Source organism: Entelurus aequoreus, linkage group LG09 (assembly GCF_033978785.1).
Source record: "Entelurus aequoreus isolate RoL-2023_Sb linkage group LG09, RoL_Eaeq_v1.1, whole genome shotgun sequence".
In the NCBI taxonomy this organism is placed as follows: domain Eukaryota; kingdom Metazoa; phylum Chordata; class Actinopteri; order Syngnathiformes; family Syngnathidae; genus Entelurus; species Entelurus aequoreus.
This window is the reverse complement of record NC_084739.1, coordinates 10,177,768-10,196,559: the sequence shown is the minus strand read 5'-3', so window position 1 is coordinate 10,196,559 and position 18,792 is coordinate 10,177,768. Positions and strand designations below refer to the sequence as shown.

General features: G+C 37.5%; 3 protein-coding genes across 3 annotated transcripts in view; 2 read left to right on the top strand and 1 right to left on the bottom strand.

Moving 5' to 3' along the window:
• The window catches only part of cuedc2 (CUE domain containing 2), a 466,641-nt gene that overhangs the window by 410,977 nt on the left and 36,872 nt on the right, over positions 1-18,792 (top strand). The gene's annotated exons all lie outside the window — the stretch shown is intronic.
• ppa1b (inorganic pyrophosphatase 1b) overlaps positions 1-18,792 on the bottom strand; it is a 64,625-nt gene that overhangs the window by 38,959 nt on the left and 6,874 nt on the right. The gene's annotated exons all lie outside the window — the stretch shown is intronic.
• On the top strand, positions 2,439-14,711 carry rps24 (ribosomal protein S24). The gene is made up of 5 exons (XM_062058040.1): positions 2,439-2,527; positions 4,109-4,174; positions 4,245-4,454; positions 7,014-7,127; positions 14,629-14,711. The coding sequence occupies exons 1-5, from the start codon at positions 2,525-2,527 to the stop codon at positions 14,629-14,631; spliced, it is 396 nt and encodes a 131-aa protein (XP_061914024.1). The 5' UTR covers positions 2,439-2,524; the 3' UTR covers positions 14,632-14,711.

Sequence of the window (18,792 nt, the reverse complement as noted above, 5' to 3'; positions counted from 1 at the left end):
TACAAAATAACTTCAACTTCAGATTGTTTTCTTTGTCTTACTTTGGCCAAAAATAGAACAAATATTCTGAAAATATTACAATACAAATATAGAAAAAAATACCGGCAGCGAAGTTTAGATCCATGAATGAAAGAAGAAAGCGAATGAATGTTTATAACTGAATACATTCACATATGCATAAAAACATTTTCTTTTGTATTTTTTTTATTTTTATGAATTAAGTAACGTTTATGACAACCTTTTTCCAAAACACAATACAGAATGTGAGATATGACAGGCTAATGCATACATTTATCATTTGTTTTCAAAACGGTTACAAAAAAGTGGGACCCCAAAAATGTACTGTGGGACCCCATTTCTAATCAAATATCATCCCGGGGGCCTTGACTTTGACACATAGGTTCTATTGCATACAGCAGTGGTGTCAAACTCATTTTCATTGAGGGCCACATCGCATTTATGGTTCCCCTTGTAACAATTTATAATACATTTCCATACAGTATATGACACATGTATACAACTGCCTATGCATTTATATACATATTTTTTTATGTATGCTGTAAAAAAAAAATCTTGAAATTTTACTGTGAAAACTGGCAGCAGAGCCCCAATAATTTTACTGTAAAATTTGCAATGGTTTTTACAGCATATTAAAAAAAAATGAATGAAATGGAAAAAACACCACTGTTTTTTTATGGTAAAATTCATGCAACCGAGCTGCCAGGTTGTTGTTTTAATAGTAATAGTAATTTTTAAAAAAACTCCAGTCGCCAGAATTTTATCAATAAATCAATAAAATTTTATTTATATAGCCCTATATCACAAGTGCCTCAAAGGGCTGCACAAGCCACAATGACATCCTCAGCCCAGATCCCACATCAGGGCAAGAAAAAACTCAACCTAATGGGAATTTGACTGGAAAATATATTGTAATTTTCAGTGTACAATTTGATGGACAACTTGCTTTGAAATCATAAGTTAAGCAGATATTGAACAATCAGTATTTTAACAAAAACAATTTGGGGGAATACATGCTAATATAATGCTTTGTTACAGTATATTATCAAGGTTTCTCATTGGCCCATTGGGTTGAGTTTTTCCTTGCCCTGATGTGGGATCTGAGCCGAGGATGTCGTTGTGGCTTGTGCAGCCCTTTGAGACACTCGGGATTTAGGGGTATATAAGATTTAGGGGTATATATTGATTGATTGATTGATATTAGATAACATTAAAGTGTAAATGATATGCAAATGCATGCAGTACATGTATTTTTTAATGTCAAAAATAGAAAGAACAAATACATTTAGTGATAAAAGACTTCACAACCTGACATTGAATAAACGTCGTCAAAAAGCATGTTGTTTCAACGTTGTATTTGTGTTGTAAAATATTAGTTGGAAAATGACCAAATTTCAATGGTCAAATCAACGTCAGTCAATTCCCTGACATTGAATAAACGTTGTCAAAAAACATGTTGTTTCAACGTTGTATTTGTGTAAAATATTGGTTGAAAAATAACCAAAGTTCAATGGTCAAATCAACGTCACAACCTGACATTGAATAAACGTTGTCAAAAAGCATGTTGTTTCAATGTTGTTTTTGTGTTGTAGAATATTGGTTGAAAAATGACCAAAACTCAATGGTCAAATCAACGTCACAACCTGACATTGAATAAACGTCGTCAAAAAGCATGTTGTTTCAACGTTGTATTTGTGTTGCAGAATATTGGTCGGTAAAAAAATGACCAAATTTCAATGATCAAATCAACGTCACAACCTGACATTGAATAAACGTCGTCAAAAAGCATGTTGTTTCAATGTTGTATTTATGTTGTAGAATATTGGTTGAAAAATGACCAAAATTCAATGGTCAAATCAACGTCACAACCTGACATTGAATAAACGTCTCAAAAAACATGTTGTTTCAACATTATGTTTGTGTTGTAGAATATTGGTTGAAAAATGACCAAAATTAACACAATATATGCTAATATAATGCTTTGTTGCATTATTAGATAACATTAAAGTGTAAAAGATATGCAAATGCATTGAGTACATGTATTTTTTAATGTCAAAATAGAAAGAACAAATACATTTAGTGAGAAAAGATAAAGTGCTTTATTATTGTCTGTAACTCTTTCGCGGGCCTTGAGTTTGACAAGTGCGTCATACGGGCGAAAATTTTATTTTTCAAGTAAAAAAAATTATTTCGCAAACAAAAAAGCCTGCCAAAAGTGTAATTCCTAAGAGTTGCATAGAGGTTACATTACTGATCCTGACACAAATGACTTAATCAAGCGTTTTCGTAAATTAAATGAAATAGTCCCACCTTGTATTTATTTGAGTTTATAATACAAAACACATGCGAATATTTCATTTGTTGCAAACAGTTAACGTTTTAGTATTTTGCGCTTTTCTGTCAGGCAAATCTACGAGGCACCCGCCCGCTTTTCGGACAGGCATTAACCCGGTCGCCTGCCGGTCCTTCCTCCTTTTCTACGTCGCTGAGCGAGCCTGCCGTCAAGATGGTGAGTCTTGCGAGCTAAAGTACAACTAAAATCCACTCATCATCAAGTCAATCCGTTTGTCGGCCCAAATTTTACTCACTTCAAGCGATAGTTTACGGCCCAGCCTGTAACAAGTCACATATATTGTCGTTGTAAGAGATGCCGTAGTGATAAATGAACGGCATTTTCCAAATGCTAAGCTACATGTTATCAATAAGTGACACAGGATGTGTCGGTTACGTTTGCAATGATAACTTTACGTTTTTGTTAAAAAAAAATACACGTGTGTTATTTAAAATAATCCATATAATTGTCAGTTGAGACAATTCCACACAACCCATATTTGTAATGGTAAGGAATCTCTGAGGCTAACGTTAGCATCTTTGCTACCAACAATGTGTAATGAGGCGCCTCGTAAAGGTGTAGTAAAATGATCAGTAATATATAATAATACGTTGAACTACAATGCCCATAAAATGCAGCTTTGATATGCAGAGGTGGGTAGAGTAGCCAGAAATTGTACTCAAGTAAGAGTACTGTTACTTTAGAGATGTATTACTCCAGTAAAAGTAAGGAGTAGTCACCCAAATATTTACCTGAGTAAAAGTAAAAAGTATGTTGTGAAAATCTACTCAAGTACTGAGTAACTGATGAGTAACCTGTTCGTTTAATGATGACTGCAACAAATAATGCACAAAAACATAAAAATAGCAATGAGCAAATTTAGAGCCAGGAATATATTTTAAGCAACTAAAACAATAATATATATTAAATAATACATTAACTTAAAAAAATTAAGGCAAATTGAGCCACAATAACTTAACAGCTCAGTAAACAGAGATTATAAAGGAAAATAACAAGTTAGCCTTTACGCAAACCATAAACTGATAGGTGTGGGCTGCATCTGGAAACACACTGTGCACTTCTGATTGGTGTTTGTATGCATGTGTGAGTGTGTGTGTGTCTTTGTCTGTCTCTATGAGACTGCAGTGTGTTAATAAATGTCCCCACATGATGTACATTTGACAGTGATTCATAGCAGGGAAGCTAACATCAGCCTACGGTGACAGCCAAAATATCTACTAACGTTACTTACTGCGATGTGCTTCTTCAAATTTGACGTTGAGTTCATGTAAGCTTAAGCTTGTTGCCGCTGAAACTTTATGTGCAGTTAATCATGTGACCGCCTTGCACTGTTTGATTGGTGAAACGGAGTCAAACGTCACCAGTGACTATTTGATTGGTGAAACGCAGGCATGCGACAGATCCTACTTTGAAGGTCTTTCTGACAAACCAAAACAAACAAAGCGTGCATTAACAGATCGATAAAAATCAGTAGCGAGCTGAATGTAGATAAATGGTGCGGAGTAAAAGTAGCGTTTCTTCTCTATAAATATACTCAAGTAAAAGTATAAGTATGTTGCATTAAAACTACTCTTAGAAGTACAATTTATCCCAAAAGTTACTCAAGTAGATGTAACGGAGTAAATGTAGCGCATTACTACCCACCTCTGATGATATGTGAGTCATTAAGTATTTCGGCAAGAAGTAATATTGGAAGAGCATTCTTTATAGCTTCTTTTTTCATGCCATTTCCCCTAGAATGAGACAGTAACAGTCAGGACACGCAAGTTCATGACGAACCGACTGCTTCAAAGGAAGCAAATGGTAAGTTTTGATTTTATTACATCAAAGTGTCCTCCCAGGCGTGTGTTCATGGATGATTGTTGTCTTCTAGGTTGTCGATGTTTTGCATCCCGGCAAGGCCACGGTCCCCAAGACGGAAATCCGGGAGAAGCTTGCCAAGATGTACAAGACCACCCCTGACGTGGTGTTCGTCTTTGGGTTCAGGACTCAGTTTGGCGGCGGCAAGACAACAGGTTTCGGCATGGTCTACGACTCCCTAGATTACGCCAAGAAGAATGAGCCCAAGCACAGACTGGCCAGGGTGAGTCAAGGAATTATAAGTGGTGTTCTGACAGAGCTTTAATTTGTATTCTATCTTTAATTATTTTGCTATTGATGGTGTTCAAGGGTAACCTTGTCACCCTAATGAACGCTAACTACAGTTGATATCCAAGTGTTCAGATGCGGTGACATTTTTGATTCTCAAATTGTAGTACAAAAGCTTCATTTAGTGGTACTTAGGAAGTTAAAGTTAAAGTACCAATGATTGTCACATTCTCTGCATTTGACCCATCCCCTTGATCACCCCCTGGGAGGTGAGGGGAGCAGTGGGCAGCAGTGTTGGCCGTGCCCGGGAATAATTTTTGGTGATTTAACCCCCAATTTCAACCCTTGATGCTGAGTGCCAAGCAGGGAGGTAATGGGTCCCATTTTTATAGTCTTTGGTATGACTCGGTTGGGGTTTGAACTCCCAACATACCGATCTCAGGGCGGACACTCTAACCACTAGGCCACTGAGTAGGTATTGATTAGTAGGCATATAAGTTGTATTCTATCTTTAATTATTTTGCTATTGATGGTGTTCAAGGGTAACTTTGTCACCCTAACTACAGTTGATACCCAAGTGTTCAGATGCGGCAACATTTTTGATTCTTAAATTATAGTACAAAAGCTTAATTTAGTGGTACTTAGGAACACAAGTGATTAGTGTTTTAATTATTAAGCAAGACAATTGCCTAGGGATGGACCGATAATACAATATCAATATACAGTATATCGCGATAGACACATGCTCGATATCAATTTAAAAATAATTGTCGATAAAATATTCAATATACCGTATTTTTCGGACTATGTCGCTCCGGAGTATAAGTTGCACCGGCCGAAAATGCATAATAAAGAAGGGAAAAAACATAAGTCTCACTGGAGTATAAGTCGCATTTTTTGGGGAAATGTATTTGATAAAACCCAACACCAAGAATAGACATTTGAAAGGCAATTTAAAATAATGAAAGAATAGCGAACAACAGGCTGAATAAGTGTACGTTATATGACGCATCAATAACCAACTGAGAACGTGCCTGGTATGTTAACGTAACATATTATGGTAAGAGTCATTCAAATAACTGTAACATATAGAACATGCTATACGTTTACCAAACAATCTGTCACTTCTAATCGCTAAATCCCATGAAATCTTATACGTCTAGTCTTTTACGTGAATGAGCTAAATAATATTATTTGATATTTTACGGTAATGTGTTAATAATTTCACACATAAGTCGCTCCTGAGTATAAGTCGCACCCCCGGCCAAACTATGAAAAAAACTGCGACTTATAGTCCGAAAAATACGGTATATATTTTTTGGAAATCATGACGCAAGATTAATTTCATGAAGTCACTTGCGCTTTGGGAACCTAGCGAACAGGAAACAGGAAGTGTCACTGAGCAATGGGAGGCAGCTAATCACGTAATCGTATCAACTACCAAGTGTTACACCTTTTCTGCTGTTTCGCTCCCAGTCCCAGAGCGTAGTCGAGGAGCGCAGGGGAGGCTTTCCCTGCAGGACCGATGTTTTCGTCGGGGGGTAACACCCTTCACTTTACCCGACAATGGGTCAGCTAAGCTCCGCTTTCGGGTCTGAATTACGAGGCCGCCCACTCTTATTCTTATTTCTGCAGGACACAACTGAACACATTTGCCAGTCGTCACTACTGCTGCATTTGCATGCTACAGCTTGCTTTGTTCATTCTGATGTCACTCACCCAACAGTACACATTGCCATTCTTAAAGGCACACACACACACATACGCTACTCTCATAACACTAGTGTGGTTGCACCGTCTTTCTGTCTTGCTGCGGATTCTCTGCATGAGTGAGAAGAGAAACTGTTGATATCTTAATATATCAACTCAATAACAGTAACTTGTCTTTAGTTTTGTTGGTTTTAATGCAGACAGTGTGGCAACATCCTAACACTTCCAATGTGTCGTTTTAATGAGTAGCTTCTCAAACTTGCCTGTGTAGTGTTCAATTGCTTATACACTACTGCCATCTAGTGTCTCAAATCTGTAACTACCTTGAAATCTACTTAAATTATTATATTACCTTAGCCGCGCTCATCCTACTTGGCATCAGACAAGTTTCCACTGAAAAATAGCACCCTTGGTAAGTTGGAAATTGTTTTACTGTAGTTATTGGTGAAGTAAGTATCAGCAATTATTGATATTAATCAATACAAAAAACTATATTGTGATGGTTTTGGCGACATCGCTTGGCCCGACAATTACCTGACAGTTCACACTACTTTTCAGTTATTAGGAATTTGCTCCATAGTGTAGGCGAGTGAGAAATGGCGTCTTGATTCTAATTTGTTTTGCATGTATGTAGGAATTTACAAATAATTCTTGAAGACTAACACAAAAGAACTGTTGCTCAATCATATGTAATGCCCTTTAACTAGTTTATATGGTTTCATACAAAAAACACAATTCTGTTCATATATTTCATGTGCCAGAGCATGGCAACTTGTACAGTCTGCGGGATAATGAATGCTTTATTGTGTTAACGTGTACATTTTTTGAAAATCTCTCCCTTCAGCACGGTCTCTATGAGAAAAAGAAGACCTCAAGGAAACAGCGCAAGGAACGCAAGAACAGAATGAAAAAAGTACGAGGTACCAAGAAAACCTCGGTGGGCGCTGCAAGCAAAAAGGTACGTTACACTAATGAGTTCTCTGTTTGAGTGCACAACTGCTTCTTTATGCAAGTCCTATTCTGTTAACGTCATCTTGTCATTCTTTCAATGCTATAATATGTTCTCCGGAAACCACAGAAGGTAAATGCTTACAAGGAAGCTAACTCTTTTCCTCACTTTAGAATAATAGCTAACCTTCCCTGTCCTCACCAACTGGTGTTAAAACAGAAAGTTGATGCTAAACACACATGTACACGGGTATTTTCTTATGCATGGCTTTTGAAGTTAAGTACCAAAAGTTGGGTACACTGTCACCAATTTTCTCTGGGTTTCCATGTCTTAATACACATTGTGTGGGGTAGATGGGCCAGAAATAAGCATGTTTACATCTAACTGGGTTCTTTTGGACATTTGGATTAAGAGTACAATCCAACACATTAGTACCTTGGTTTTTGTTTAGAATCAGTTCCAAAATGCCTGAAGACCGAATCATATGACCAAATAATCTTTTCCCTTAAATATAAATCTAATTTATTGTAGATGTAATTTAGAAAAAGTTGCAATGTTGACTAATAAAACAAAGCTGTTTTTTTTTCTTTCAAACTGTCATTGCTCAAAACATAATATTGAATCAAAATCAATGTTACTATGAATTATTGACCTATCCAAGGTTCCAATTACTTCACATCAAATATTCCACTAAGAAAAATGTTTTTGGTGGAAGATTTTGCAAATTTGGTAAATAAATAACCCAAAAATTTATATTTTGTTGTTTTCTTACTGTACCGAAAATGAACCGAACCGTGACCTCTAAACTGAGGTACGTACCGAACCGAAATTTTTGTGTACCGTTACACCCCTACGTATTCGTGATGTCATTGCTCGTGTTTTCCTGGAGAACGTGAGTCAGTACTGCCAATCGCATTAACATCGCGGATGAAAACGTGTAAAGTGTGAGAATATTTCCTCCTGTTGTTAAAAATATGAATACCTTGCTAATTTTGCAAAGCATATCTTGTTTTTATGACGCGATCTGTGATACGGGAGCATTAAAAGTGGAGGAATGTTGGACATTTGGGTGATGCGGTCTCAACTCTGTAAGATTGTTAGCTCGTACCTTGCTTGCTGGCTAACAAGCGTAAGACAAAGTTGTGTAAAAAAATGATACAACTATCATTTTAGCCTAAGACAGCCAGCTAAACTTTGTCTAAACCAATTTAAGTACTTTTTAAAGCAGTGTCAACGAAGAAAGGCACATTAACAATCACATGTATGCGCGCACACACTTAACATTAGGCACCGATGCACTGGAATAAGATTAAAGGCCTACTGAAATGAATTTTTTTTATTTAAACGGGGATAGCAGATCTATTCTATGTGTCATACTTGATCATTTCGCGATATTGCCATATTTTTGCTGAAAGGATTTAGTATAGAACAACGACGATAAAGATTGCAACTTTTGGTATCTGATAAAAAAAAGGCTTGCACCTACCGGAAGTAGCGTGACGTAGTCAGTTGAACATATACGCAAAGTTCCCTATTGTTTACAATGATGGCCGCATGAAGTGAGAGAGATTCGGACCGAGAAAGTGAAGTGAAGTGAATTATATTTATATAGCGCTTTTTCTCTAGTGACTCAAAGCGCTTTACATAGTGAAACCCAATATCTAAGTTACATTCAAACCAGTGTGGGTGGCACTGGGAGCAGGTGGGTAAAGTGTCTTGCCCAAGGACACAACGGCAGTGACTAGGATGGCGGAAGCGGGGATCGAACCTGCAACCCTCAAGTTGCTGGCACGGCCGCTCTACCAACCGAGCTATACCGAAAGCGACAATTTCCCCATTAATTTGAGCGAGGATGAAAGATTTGTGGATGAGTAAAGTGCAAGTGAAGGACTAGTGGGGAGTTGAAGCTATTCAGATAGGGAAGATGCTGTGAGAGCCGGGGGTGACCTGATATTCAGCTGGGAATGACTACAACAGTAAATAAACACAAGACATATATATACTCTATTAGCCACAACACAACCAGGCTTATATTTAATATGCCACAAATTAATCCTGCATAAAAACACCTGCGTGTTTGTTATGCTAGCTCCTAGCTCCTCTGCTAGCTCCTAGCTCCATAGAACACGCCAATACAATTCAAACACCTGATCAACACACACCATCACTCAGCCCAAAAGACCGTTTACCTAACCCAAGGTTCATAAAGCTTATATATTTTTAAAAAGTTACGTACGTGACGCGCACATACGGTCAAGTTATCGAATGTTTAGCAGCCAAGGCTGCATACTCACGGTACCTGATATTCAGCTGGGAATGACTACAACAGTAAATAAACACAAGACATATATATACTCTATTAGCCACAACACAACCAGGCTTATATTTAATATGCCACAAATTAATCCTGCATAATAACACCTGCGTGTTTGTTATGCTAGCTCCTAGCTCCTCTGCTAGCTCCTAGCTCCATAGAACACGCCAATACAATTCAAACACCTGATCAACACACACAATCACTCAGCCCAAAAGACCGTTCACCTAACCCAAGGTTCATAAAGCTTATATATTTTTAAAAAGTTACGTACGTGACGCGCACGTACGGTACGGTACGTGTTATGCTAGCTCCTAGCTCCTCTGCTAGCTCCTAGCTCCATAGAACACGCCAATACAATTCAAACACATGATCAACACACACAATCACTCAGCCCAAAAGACCGTTCACCTAACCCAAGGTTCATAAAGCTTATATATTTTAAAAAAGTTACGTACATACGCAAAAAAAAGCCAAAGCTGCATACTCACAGTAGCACGTCTGCGTCTTTGTCATCCAAATCAAAGTAATCCTGGTAAGAGTCTGTGTTGTCCCAGTTCTCTACAGGCGTCTGTGTATCCAAATCAAAAGTCCTCCTGGTTAGAGTCTCTGTTATCCGAGTTCTTCCATCTTGACTGCATCTTTCGGGAATGTAAACAAAGAAGCGCCGGCTGTGTACTGTTGTGGCTGACTACGTTCGAAAAATACGTCCATTTCGCACCGACAACTTTCTTCTTTGCTTGCTCGGCTTCCTTCTCCATAATGCAATGAACATGATTGAAACAGATTCACGAACACAGATGTCCAGAATACTGTGGAATTATGAAATGAAAACAGAGCTTTTTCGTATCGGCTTCAATGTGGAAGGCATACCCGTGTTCGCCGGGCTACGTCACACGCATACGTCATCCTCAGAGGCGTTTCGAACCGGAAGTTTAGCGGCAAATTTAAAATGTCACTTTATAAGTTAACCCGGCCGTATTGGCATGTGTTATAATGTTAAGATTTCATCATTGATATATAAACTATCAGACTGCGTGGTCGGTAGTAGTGGGTTTCAGTAGGCCTTTAAACATACAATCTATTAGATAGCCAAAATGTGAATAATTTATCAATGATACAATTATATGCATTGAGTATTAGTGCTAAAAATGCTAGTAGTTCATCAATAATCTTATCAGTGTGCATGTTTTTAAACACATTTTAAACAGCCTGTTTTGTTGTATTATAGTTTGTTCCTATTGCTATTTTAACTATGCTTTTTTTATTACATGAAAAATATACTTGCTTTATTTTGCACTTTTTCTGTCCTTTTAAATAAAGAGGATTTTGGGAGATGTAGTTAATTGCAAAAAATGCAAAAAAAGCTTCTGAACAAAATTATCATACTCTCCAAGCTTTAGTTTGATACCGTCACATGTCACGGCATTATTGTGAGGATTTTGAAACCGTAATACTGCAGTATATACAAAACCGTTATATCCCTGGCAGATAGTATTTTTTGCTTTAGTTTATTTATTGTGTACTGTGGACTTTGTTTTGCTTAAACCATTGTATGAAATGCAATAGAATAAGGATACATATTGTTGATATTGTTACTGTCAATAGCACTCATTAGGAACTTTAGGATCGTGGAACTAGAGGTTCCTGTAGAAATGTGTGGTTTCTGTTTCCCCAGCATTTCACAGTTCAGGGTAGTTTATACAAATCAGGCTGATGTATGGAGAAGTGGTTTAGTATATTTCTACATTGATACTTTAACAGATGTAACCCAGCTGTTAAAATACCATGTAAATACAGTATTAAGTCACAGATCCTGTACTAAAAAATAAGTAATAAAATACAATAATATACAAAACGATATAATAAAAAAAATAAAATGTACCGAGTTGTTTATAAAAAGTCAGGCCTTTGGTCCAATAGTCAGAAAGTTCTCCTCTCAGTAAATGATGAATTCATGAGGGTAAGGCGATTTATTTTGCCGCATTTCATCTGTAAATAATATATAAATAATAAATGTCAGCATTCATGTCACGTTAACACGAACACATCAGTTTTAGTGTTAGCCTGTTAGCATTAACATTCTGTCCACTTCGGTTGGGCTAATAACTACACGAATGGAGTTCCACTCAGTACTTGTCCATGCAATAAATTAGTCCGATTTCTCAAATAGTTTGGCTCTAGATAAGCCTCCTACAACCCATGGAAACGCCTTAATCCGTTCGTGTTGTTTTGAAACGTCGGACTAAAACACCGGGATTATGTGATTGGAAACCAACTCTCTCAACCGCCAGAGGGGACCCTTCGTATCGCATGTGTGCCACTCTCAATGTGAAGGGTACAACCCGTAATAAGATACCATTCAATAAAAACATCAAGAATCGTCATGAATAGGAGTCTGTTTATTTGGTTCACAAAATAAAATAACAGAACATTTTGAAATGCATCAATGGTAGAAAAAATGTAGATTTATTTAAGAAGGTAGCAAAGGAAATATAAAATGCCGGCTTAATTTGGACTCCCGTACCAAATTCGAATGAGATGAAAGATAATGAAGCAGGTAAATTAAAGGCAAAATAATAAACCCATCACGCTGCAATTGTGCATTCTAATTTGATTAATTTTCCGTCCAACTGGCAAGATAGTCCAGAATAGCAACCTTCCTCTGGATATCAGTTGCAGCACGAACGGTCTTTTCCTATGGATTTAAAACTCCTATCATTCCAGAGCCTTTAGAATTAACTTAGAGACATTTAAAAGTTTTGTTTTCATGATTTTCGTCTTAAAAGTTCCTTCTAAAAAACTCTTATGCCGTGTATCTGACCCGATACATTCTTGGAAGTAACGTCATGTCCGTCCAATCCAAGATCATTTTTTGAAGTTGTCTATTTAACATCAGCATAGCCATTAGAGACGTAATATTTGTAATCTGTGCCAATATTACAGCGGACATCTGTTAAAACAAGTTGTAAGGATCCCGAATATTAGTGTGACGTCATAGGTCAATCGGAAAAGTAATTCAGTTATCAGCGCTAAAATGAAAAAAACGCCCCCCAGTGTACGGGAGGCACATGGCGTATGACCGATAGTCTGATTTAAGAATGTGCATAAACACTAAGACTTCACTCGAAAGTCTGGAAATAAAATAAAAAAATATTTGCGAGATCAGACTAATTTAGTGCATGGAAATGTAGTGACTACTTTTAGAACATGTAAAATAGTAAAATATTTGTCATTTACCTTCATTTCACATTCATCTAACAAAGTCTCAGAGTAAGCAGCTGATGTTGTCGCTTCGAATCCGGCTTCATACTTAACTGTAAATGTGTTTAAAGTAACCCATCCACTTATTGTAGCTTTTCGTACTGAAATGAAGTTTGTGAAAATAATAAACGATAAACTGCATATAGTTTAAAGACTACGACTGAGTAAAAACACTGCAAGATAGTTCCACTGATCAGCGTTTTTCAGCACAAAGATGCCCCACAAAACGCCCTGCAAGTCGAAAGTTCCTTTCGTTCATTCTCTCCATTGTCAAGTTTGTTGTAATAGAAATACACAAGAAATAAGAAATGAACAAGTTATATAGCATTCTGTAAATCATGGGTGGTGTGTATTCGAAAAATAAGTTCTAGGAACGCCCCCAACTGTGTTCAACCAATCAATGTTCGACAGCACAGCCCGTCCCCGGTAAGGTTCCGGTAACCTTCTAAAATTCCCACCTAGCTGGCAGGAACTCCGAAAAGTTCCTTAAGAACTAAATCTGCCGGGGTAGTTTTTGGTGGAAACACAAGGGGAACTTTATTTACCTGGGTAAATGAAAAACTTCCTGCGGTGGAAAAGGGCCCAAAGGTATCGGCCAATGTCACTCATGGATGATATTGGAAATGGCAGCATAAATACTTGATCTGAACATCCCTAGACGCCACCTTAGTACTTTATGAAGTCTTGAATCCAGCGGTGTTTTTACTTTTATGAAAGTGCTGCCATTTGTGACATTTTGGCCCCATAGTGGGTTATTTTATAGTCCTACTAAAAAAAAACACAGGGACTGATGGTTTAACATTTTAGTTTCTCAAAAGCTGCAGCTTGTGAACCAGTGATTATGTCAGAATGACTTATGGTATGGTGTCAACCGGCTGACACAGGCAAGTTTTGTTACAAATACGCATAATGGACACAGTTGGACTCTCGCAGTGCATTATTAACATAACATTGAGACACCAACACAATCCGAGTCTGGGCACTCAGCAAACCGATAGACGGGAAAACAGGCTAGTTTGTTAGTCACAATGTTTTGCCGTACAATAAGCGTCAATATGAGAAAAACAGCACATTTCTGGGAAAAATGTAAGGTATGTCAAACTGAATCCAATGAAATGTGTGGCGTATGAAGACCGAGGTACTACTGTATTGGGTTTTACACACTTCCTTTGGAGTTGACAGATACTTAAAATATTTGTCTGCCTTTCATAACCCAAATGATGACATACATTGATAGGCACCCGAGTGGAAGTGGAAACTTAGTGGTTACAATCCTACTTTAGTGGTTTCCTTGCAAACTCGTCTGCGGCACAAACCTTTCCCACAAGATTAATACCAGAAGTCAATGTTTGAATAACAATTCAGTTTTAATATCAGTTGAATATCCTACAAACGCAACTCGTGTGCTTGTAAAACTGAGTTATAGGCTAGTGTTACTCAACAAACCCTCAGAAATTTGATATCTGAAATTAACGTAATTCTATTCCATCTTTTTGTTCCTCACTTCGCATCCCACGGAATACTATTGCAGAAATGAAGTGTCAGGTATAAAATCCAGTAGGAGCATGGAGTGCATTGTGTTGCACATCCAGAGCAGATACACATGTTAGTTGTGCCAGCATGTCACACCTTCACCCCCTTAGTGTTTTCCTACCCCTGTCAGTAGGCTCTCCCTCAGGTCTTTGTGCTACTAGTAGACAGAACCTACTATAGTGTATGTTTTAACAAACACTTGTTCACAAGCGGAACACAAGTGTCTGGTTTTGTGAGTGTGGAGCAGCCTTACCAGTGTGTCCTTTCCGATGTTTAATGTTTTCAGACCTGTTAGTCATTATCCACGTGTTGTTTGGAGTTTCACTCAAATCTACAGCCTAATACCAGGAATAAATCAAATAAAGCTTGTAGTAATTTTGCCTTTCTCTTCTTTCCCAGTGAGCCCAGCCAGCCAGGGATGGTCTTCTTGCTCAAGATGTTCTTGTATATTGTTCTCAAATAAAAGTTTGGAGAAAAAGAGACTGTTTCTCTTAAGTTGCATTCTTTTTGTAAAAAATGTTTTGGAAAGGTGCCATTCTTTAAACAAATTTTTGACTTTGAACACTTTTTTTTTTTTTAAACCAAAAAAAGCAATGAGTTTAAGCTGCAGTACCTCAAGTGGCCACACGGAAGTGCTCTTGTCCATAATATATTCCGACTATAAATAGTCTTGTGAATTTCATGCTACAAAACCTCAGATGAATACTTTGTAGAATTCGTACAATAGCCAACCTTTTGTTGTTTCTAAACACCATTTGGAGATGAATAGATGTTGCCTTTTTCTGCAGTGTGACCTTTTTCAGCAAATTAGCATTGAAAGACCCCAAGAGAATGTTTAAATGAAGCACTGAAAATGCCAGGGAATGGTCTCTGGTGTGTACACACTGCCAGCCCACTGAACACTTTGCTTCTTGGCTCCAAGCTAAACATTTTATTTCGGAAGCTTAGGGGCCTCAAATATGAATACTGGAGACACTTGCCTACATCTTGAGTGGTAGGCCCATCTTTCCCACTTGAAGGTATCTAGTGCAGGAGTGTCGAATGCAGCCCAGGGGTCCTTTTTGGCCTTTTAACCAATTGTAAATTAACAATTCATTATTAATGAGGTGTGTTTTTAAATATTACTCTTAATTCCCTTTGACACCTATAAGTTAAAGTACCAATGATTGTCACACACACACTAGGTGTGGTGAAATTTGTCCTCTGCATTTGACCCATCCCCTTAATCACCCCCTGGGAGGTGAGGGGAGCAGTGGGCAGCAACGTAGCCGCGCCCGGGAATAATTTTTGGTGATTTAACCCCCAATTCCAACCCTTGATGCTGAGTGCCAAGCAGGGAGGTAATGGGTCCCATTTTTATAGTCTTTGGTATGACCCGGCCGGGGTTTGAACTCACAACCTACCGATCTCAGGGCGGACACTCTAACCACTAGGCCACTGAGTAGGTACGACACAGCTAAGTGGATGTTTTGTTCAGCTATCTTAACATACGTTGACTTACACCGGATCCAAAATGTATGGAAGTGGCTCCCGCGTCCTGCAATTTCTCGGAATGCGAGCCTCGGTGAAAAAAAGTTTTAACACCCCTGATTTAGTGTGTACTCCCTATCAGTGGTTCTCCAACTTTATTCACCGAGTGTGACCTCAGAAAACACTTGGCTCTTCAAGTATCGTTATAATGACCCAACAATAAACTACAATAGCATAGTAAGCGTAAGTATTCATTAAAAACTAGAGATGTCCGATCATGGCTTTTTTGCCGATATTCCGATATTGTCCAACTCTTAATTACCGATTCCGATATATACAGTCGTGGAATTAACACATTATTATGCCTAATTTTGTTGTGATGCCCCGCTGGATGCATTAAACAATGTAACGAGGTTTTCCAAAATAAATCAACTCAAGTTATGGAAAAAAATGCCAACATGGCACTGCCATATTAATTATTGAAGTCACAAAGTGCTTTTTTTTTTTAACATGCCTCAAAATAGCAGCTTGGAATTTGGGATATGCTCTCCCTGAGAGAGCATGAGGAGGTTGAGGTGGGCGGGGATAGCGGGGGGTGTAAATTGTAGCGTCCCGGAAGAGTAAGTGCTGCAGGGGGTTCTGGGTATTTGTTCTGTTGTGTTTATTTTGTGTTACGGAGCGGATGTTCTCCCGAAATGTGTTTGTCATTCTTGTTTGGTGTGGGTTCACAGTGTGCCGCATATTTGTAACAGTGTTAAAGTTGTTTATACGGCCACCCTCAGTGTGACCTGTATGACCGATACCGATAATTTCCGGTATTACATTTTAAAGCATTTATTGGCCGATAATATCGGACATCTTTATTAAAAACAAGACAAAGATTTTATTTAAAAAGCATATTTAAAATTTTTGGCTGCTTTAACATTACACACCATTTGAACAGTAACACTGTGAATATTTTGGTGATTTGGCAAACAACAGTATGAGAATCACTCGTTTACATAATCAATGCCAGATGGCTGAGATTAAACATGTTAATCAAAATAAGGTTGCAGGCCAAGACCACACAAGAAGGCCTTTAATCAATAAACAGACTGATCATATTAGGGGTGGGGGGAGAAAAATATTTACGATGCATTCCGACGCCTGAGCCTACTCTTATTTGTGCCTAAATAGAATTGATTATGACCTAGAAAAGAGGCAGGTGGAGTCATTTATCTGTGCTAAAGTGGGGGTGAGCATGGATGTGGGAGGTTTGACATAAGTGGAGCTTTCAAGCCAGGGACTGGTAACAGATGGTGCTGGGAAATGAAGCTCCTCTCTCCTCAGCCTTTGCAGTTTGTCCCAGGAGGTGTCTCTCTGCCTTTTCTGTCTGCCATGTCTCATTCCTTCTTATCTCCTATGGCCTCTTCCTCCTTTTGTTATTAGTCCCCCTCCTCGCTCTCTTGTGTTTTCATTAAAGCAGCTCTATTAAGAGGAGTGGGATGTTTAGCACATTGATGTAATAAATATGTGTAAGGGGACGCAGAGGATGAAAGTGTTTTAAAAGGCGACGGAAATGAGTGAAGAATGCTGCTGGGTTGTGTGTGTGTGTTCTTGTATTTCTACCCTTCTTGAGACATCAACAAGGAAAAGTACCTTCCATATGAGGACATAAATCATGGTCCCAATACGTAAAACCATTGCATCTAATAGAATGTCTCATTTGCACCCCTGGTGGTGAAATCTTATCAAAATTAGGGTGGTCCCGAAAAGGAGGGATTTTTCAAATTGACTGTGTCGGTTTTATAAGTGCTCCCCCTCTGGTCAACATATGAAATAACAAGTGTGTGTAAAAAAATTGAAGTGCACCCCCTCTGGTAAGAAAGTGAAATGTGCCCCCTTTGGCCAAAATTAATAATAATAGTTTTTTATATAAAGACATATTGTAATAACTTGAAGTAAATAATGAAGATTAAAAACCAATTACAAATAAAAAATTCAACCCAAATTTTTTTTTTTTTAACTTAAAGCAGTCTTTTTCTTACAATGTGTTGATTTTTTCTTATAAAATTGGGAACAATTTCTCATATTATTTAAGTTTCTCTAATATTGCCTTGTAAAAAAAATGTTTTTTAATGTAAAATTATAAGGGCTGCAACAACTAATCGATTAAAATCGATTATAAAAATAGTTGGCGATTAATTTAGTCATCGATTCGTTGGATCTATGCTATGCGCAGAGGCTACTTTTTATTTTTTTTATAAACCTTTATTTATAAACTGCAACATTTACAAACAGCTGAGAAACAATAATCAAAATAAGTATGGTGCCAGTATGCTGTTTTTTTTCTCCAATAAAATACTGGAAAGGATAGAAATGTATTTTGTCTCTTTTATCCGATTATTAATCGATTAATCGAAGTAATAATCAACAGATTAATTGATTATCAAATTAGTTGTTAGTTGCAGCCCTAAAAATTATTACTTTTTCATGCAAAATGGCGACATTTGTCATATAAAATTCGGACTTTTATCACAATATTGCCAATTTTTGTTGTTGTTCTTGTAAAATAGTGACATTTTCGGAGTAAAATTATGACTTTTGTCATAATTTTGCCAAGTGAAATTCCGATTATTATTATAATATTGCCAACATTTTTAAGTTTTCTTATAAAATTGTGACTTGTCGAGTAAAATTACGACTCTTTTCATAAAATTGCCAAAACGTTAAGCTTTTTCTTGTAAAACTGCGACTGTTATTGAGTAAAATTCCAACTTTTATTGTAATATTGCACAAATGTTCAGTTTTTCTTGTAAAATTTGAACTTCCGTTGAGTAAAATTACGACTTTTATTATAATACTGCCAAAATTCTACGTTTTTCTTGTGAAAGTTCAACTCATTTTGCACAACAAGCTTTTTTATATTTGCATAGTATGTATATATTATTAATGTTGTAAATACACTTCTTTATATATCTAGAAATGGTGGTCCTAAAGAGGTAGGCATTATTGGGAGGTCTCAAGAAGGTGAGAAATACAAGAGTGTGTGTGTGTGTGTGTGTGTGTGTGTGTGTGTGTGTGTGTGTGTGTGTGTGTGTGTGTGTGTGTGTG

Excerpts from the sequence above, each read along its gene's own strand:
- rps24 (XM_062058040.1), top strand. Across the intron at positions 4,175-4,244 it reads TGCTTCAAAGGAAGCAAATG|GTTGTCGATGTTTTGCATCC; the intron begins GTAAGTTTTGAT and ends GTTGTCTTCTAG. Across the intron at positions 4,455-7,013 it reads CCAAGCACAGACTGGCCAGG|CACGGTCTCTATGAGAAAAA; the intron begins GTGAGTCAAGGA and ends CTCTCCCTTCAG.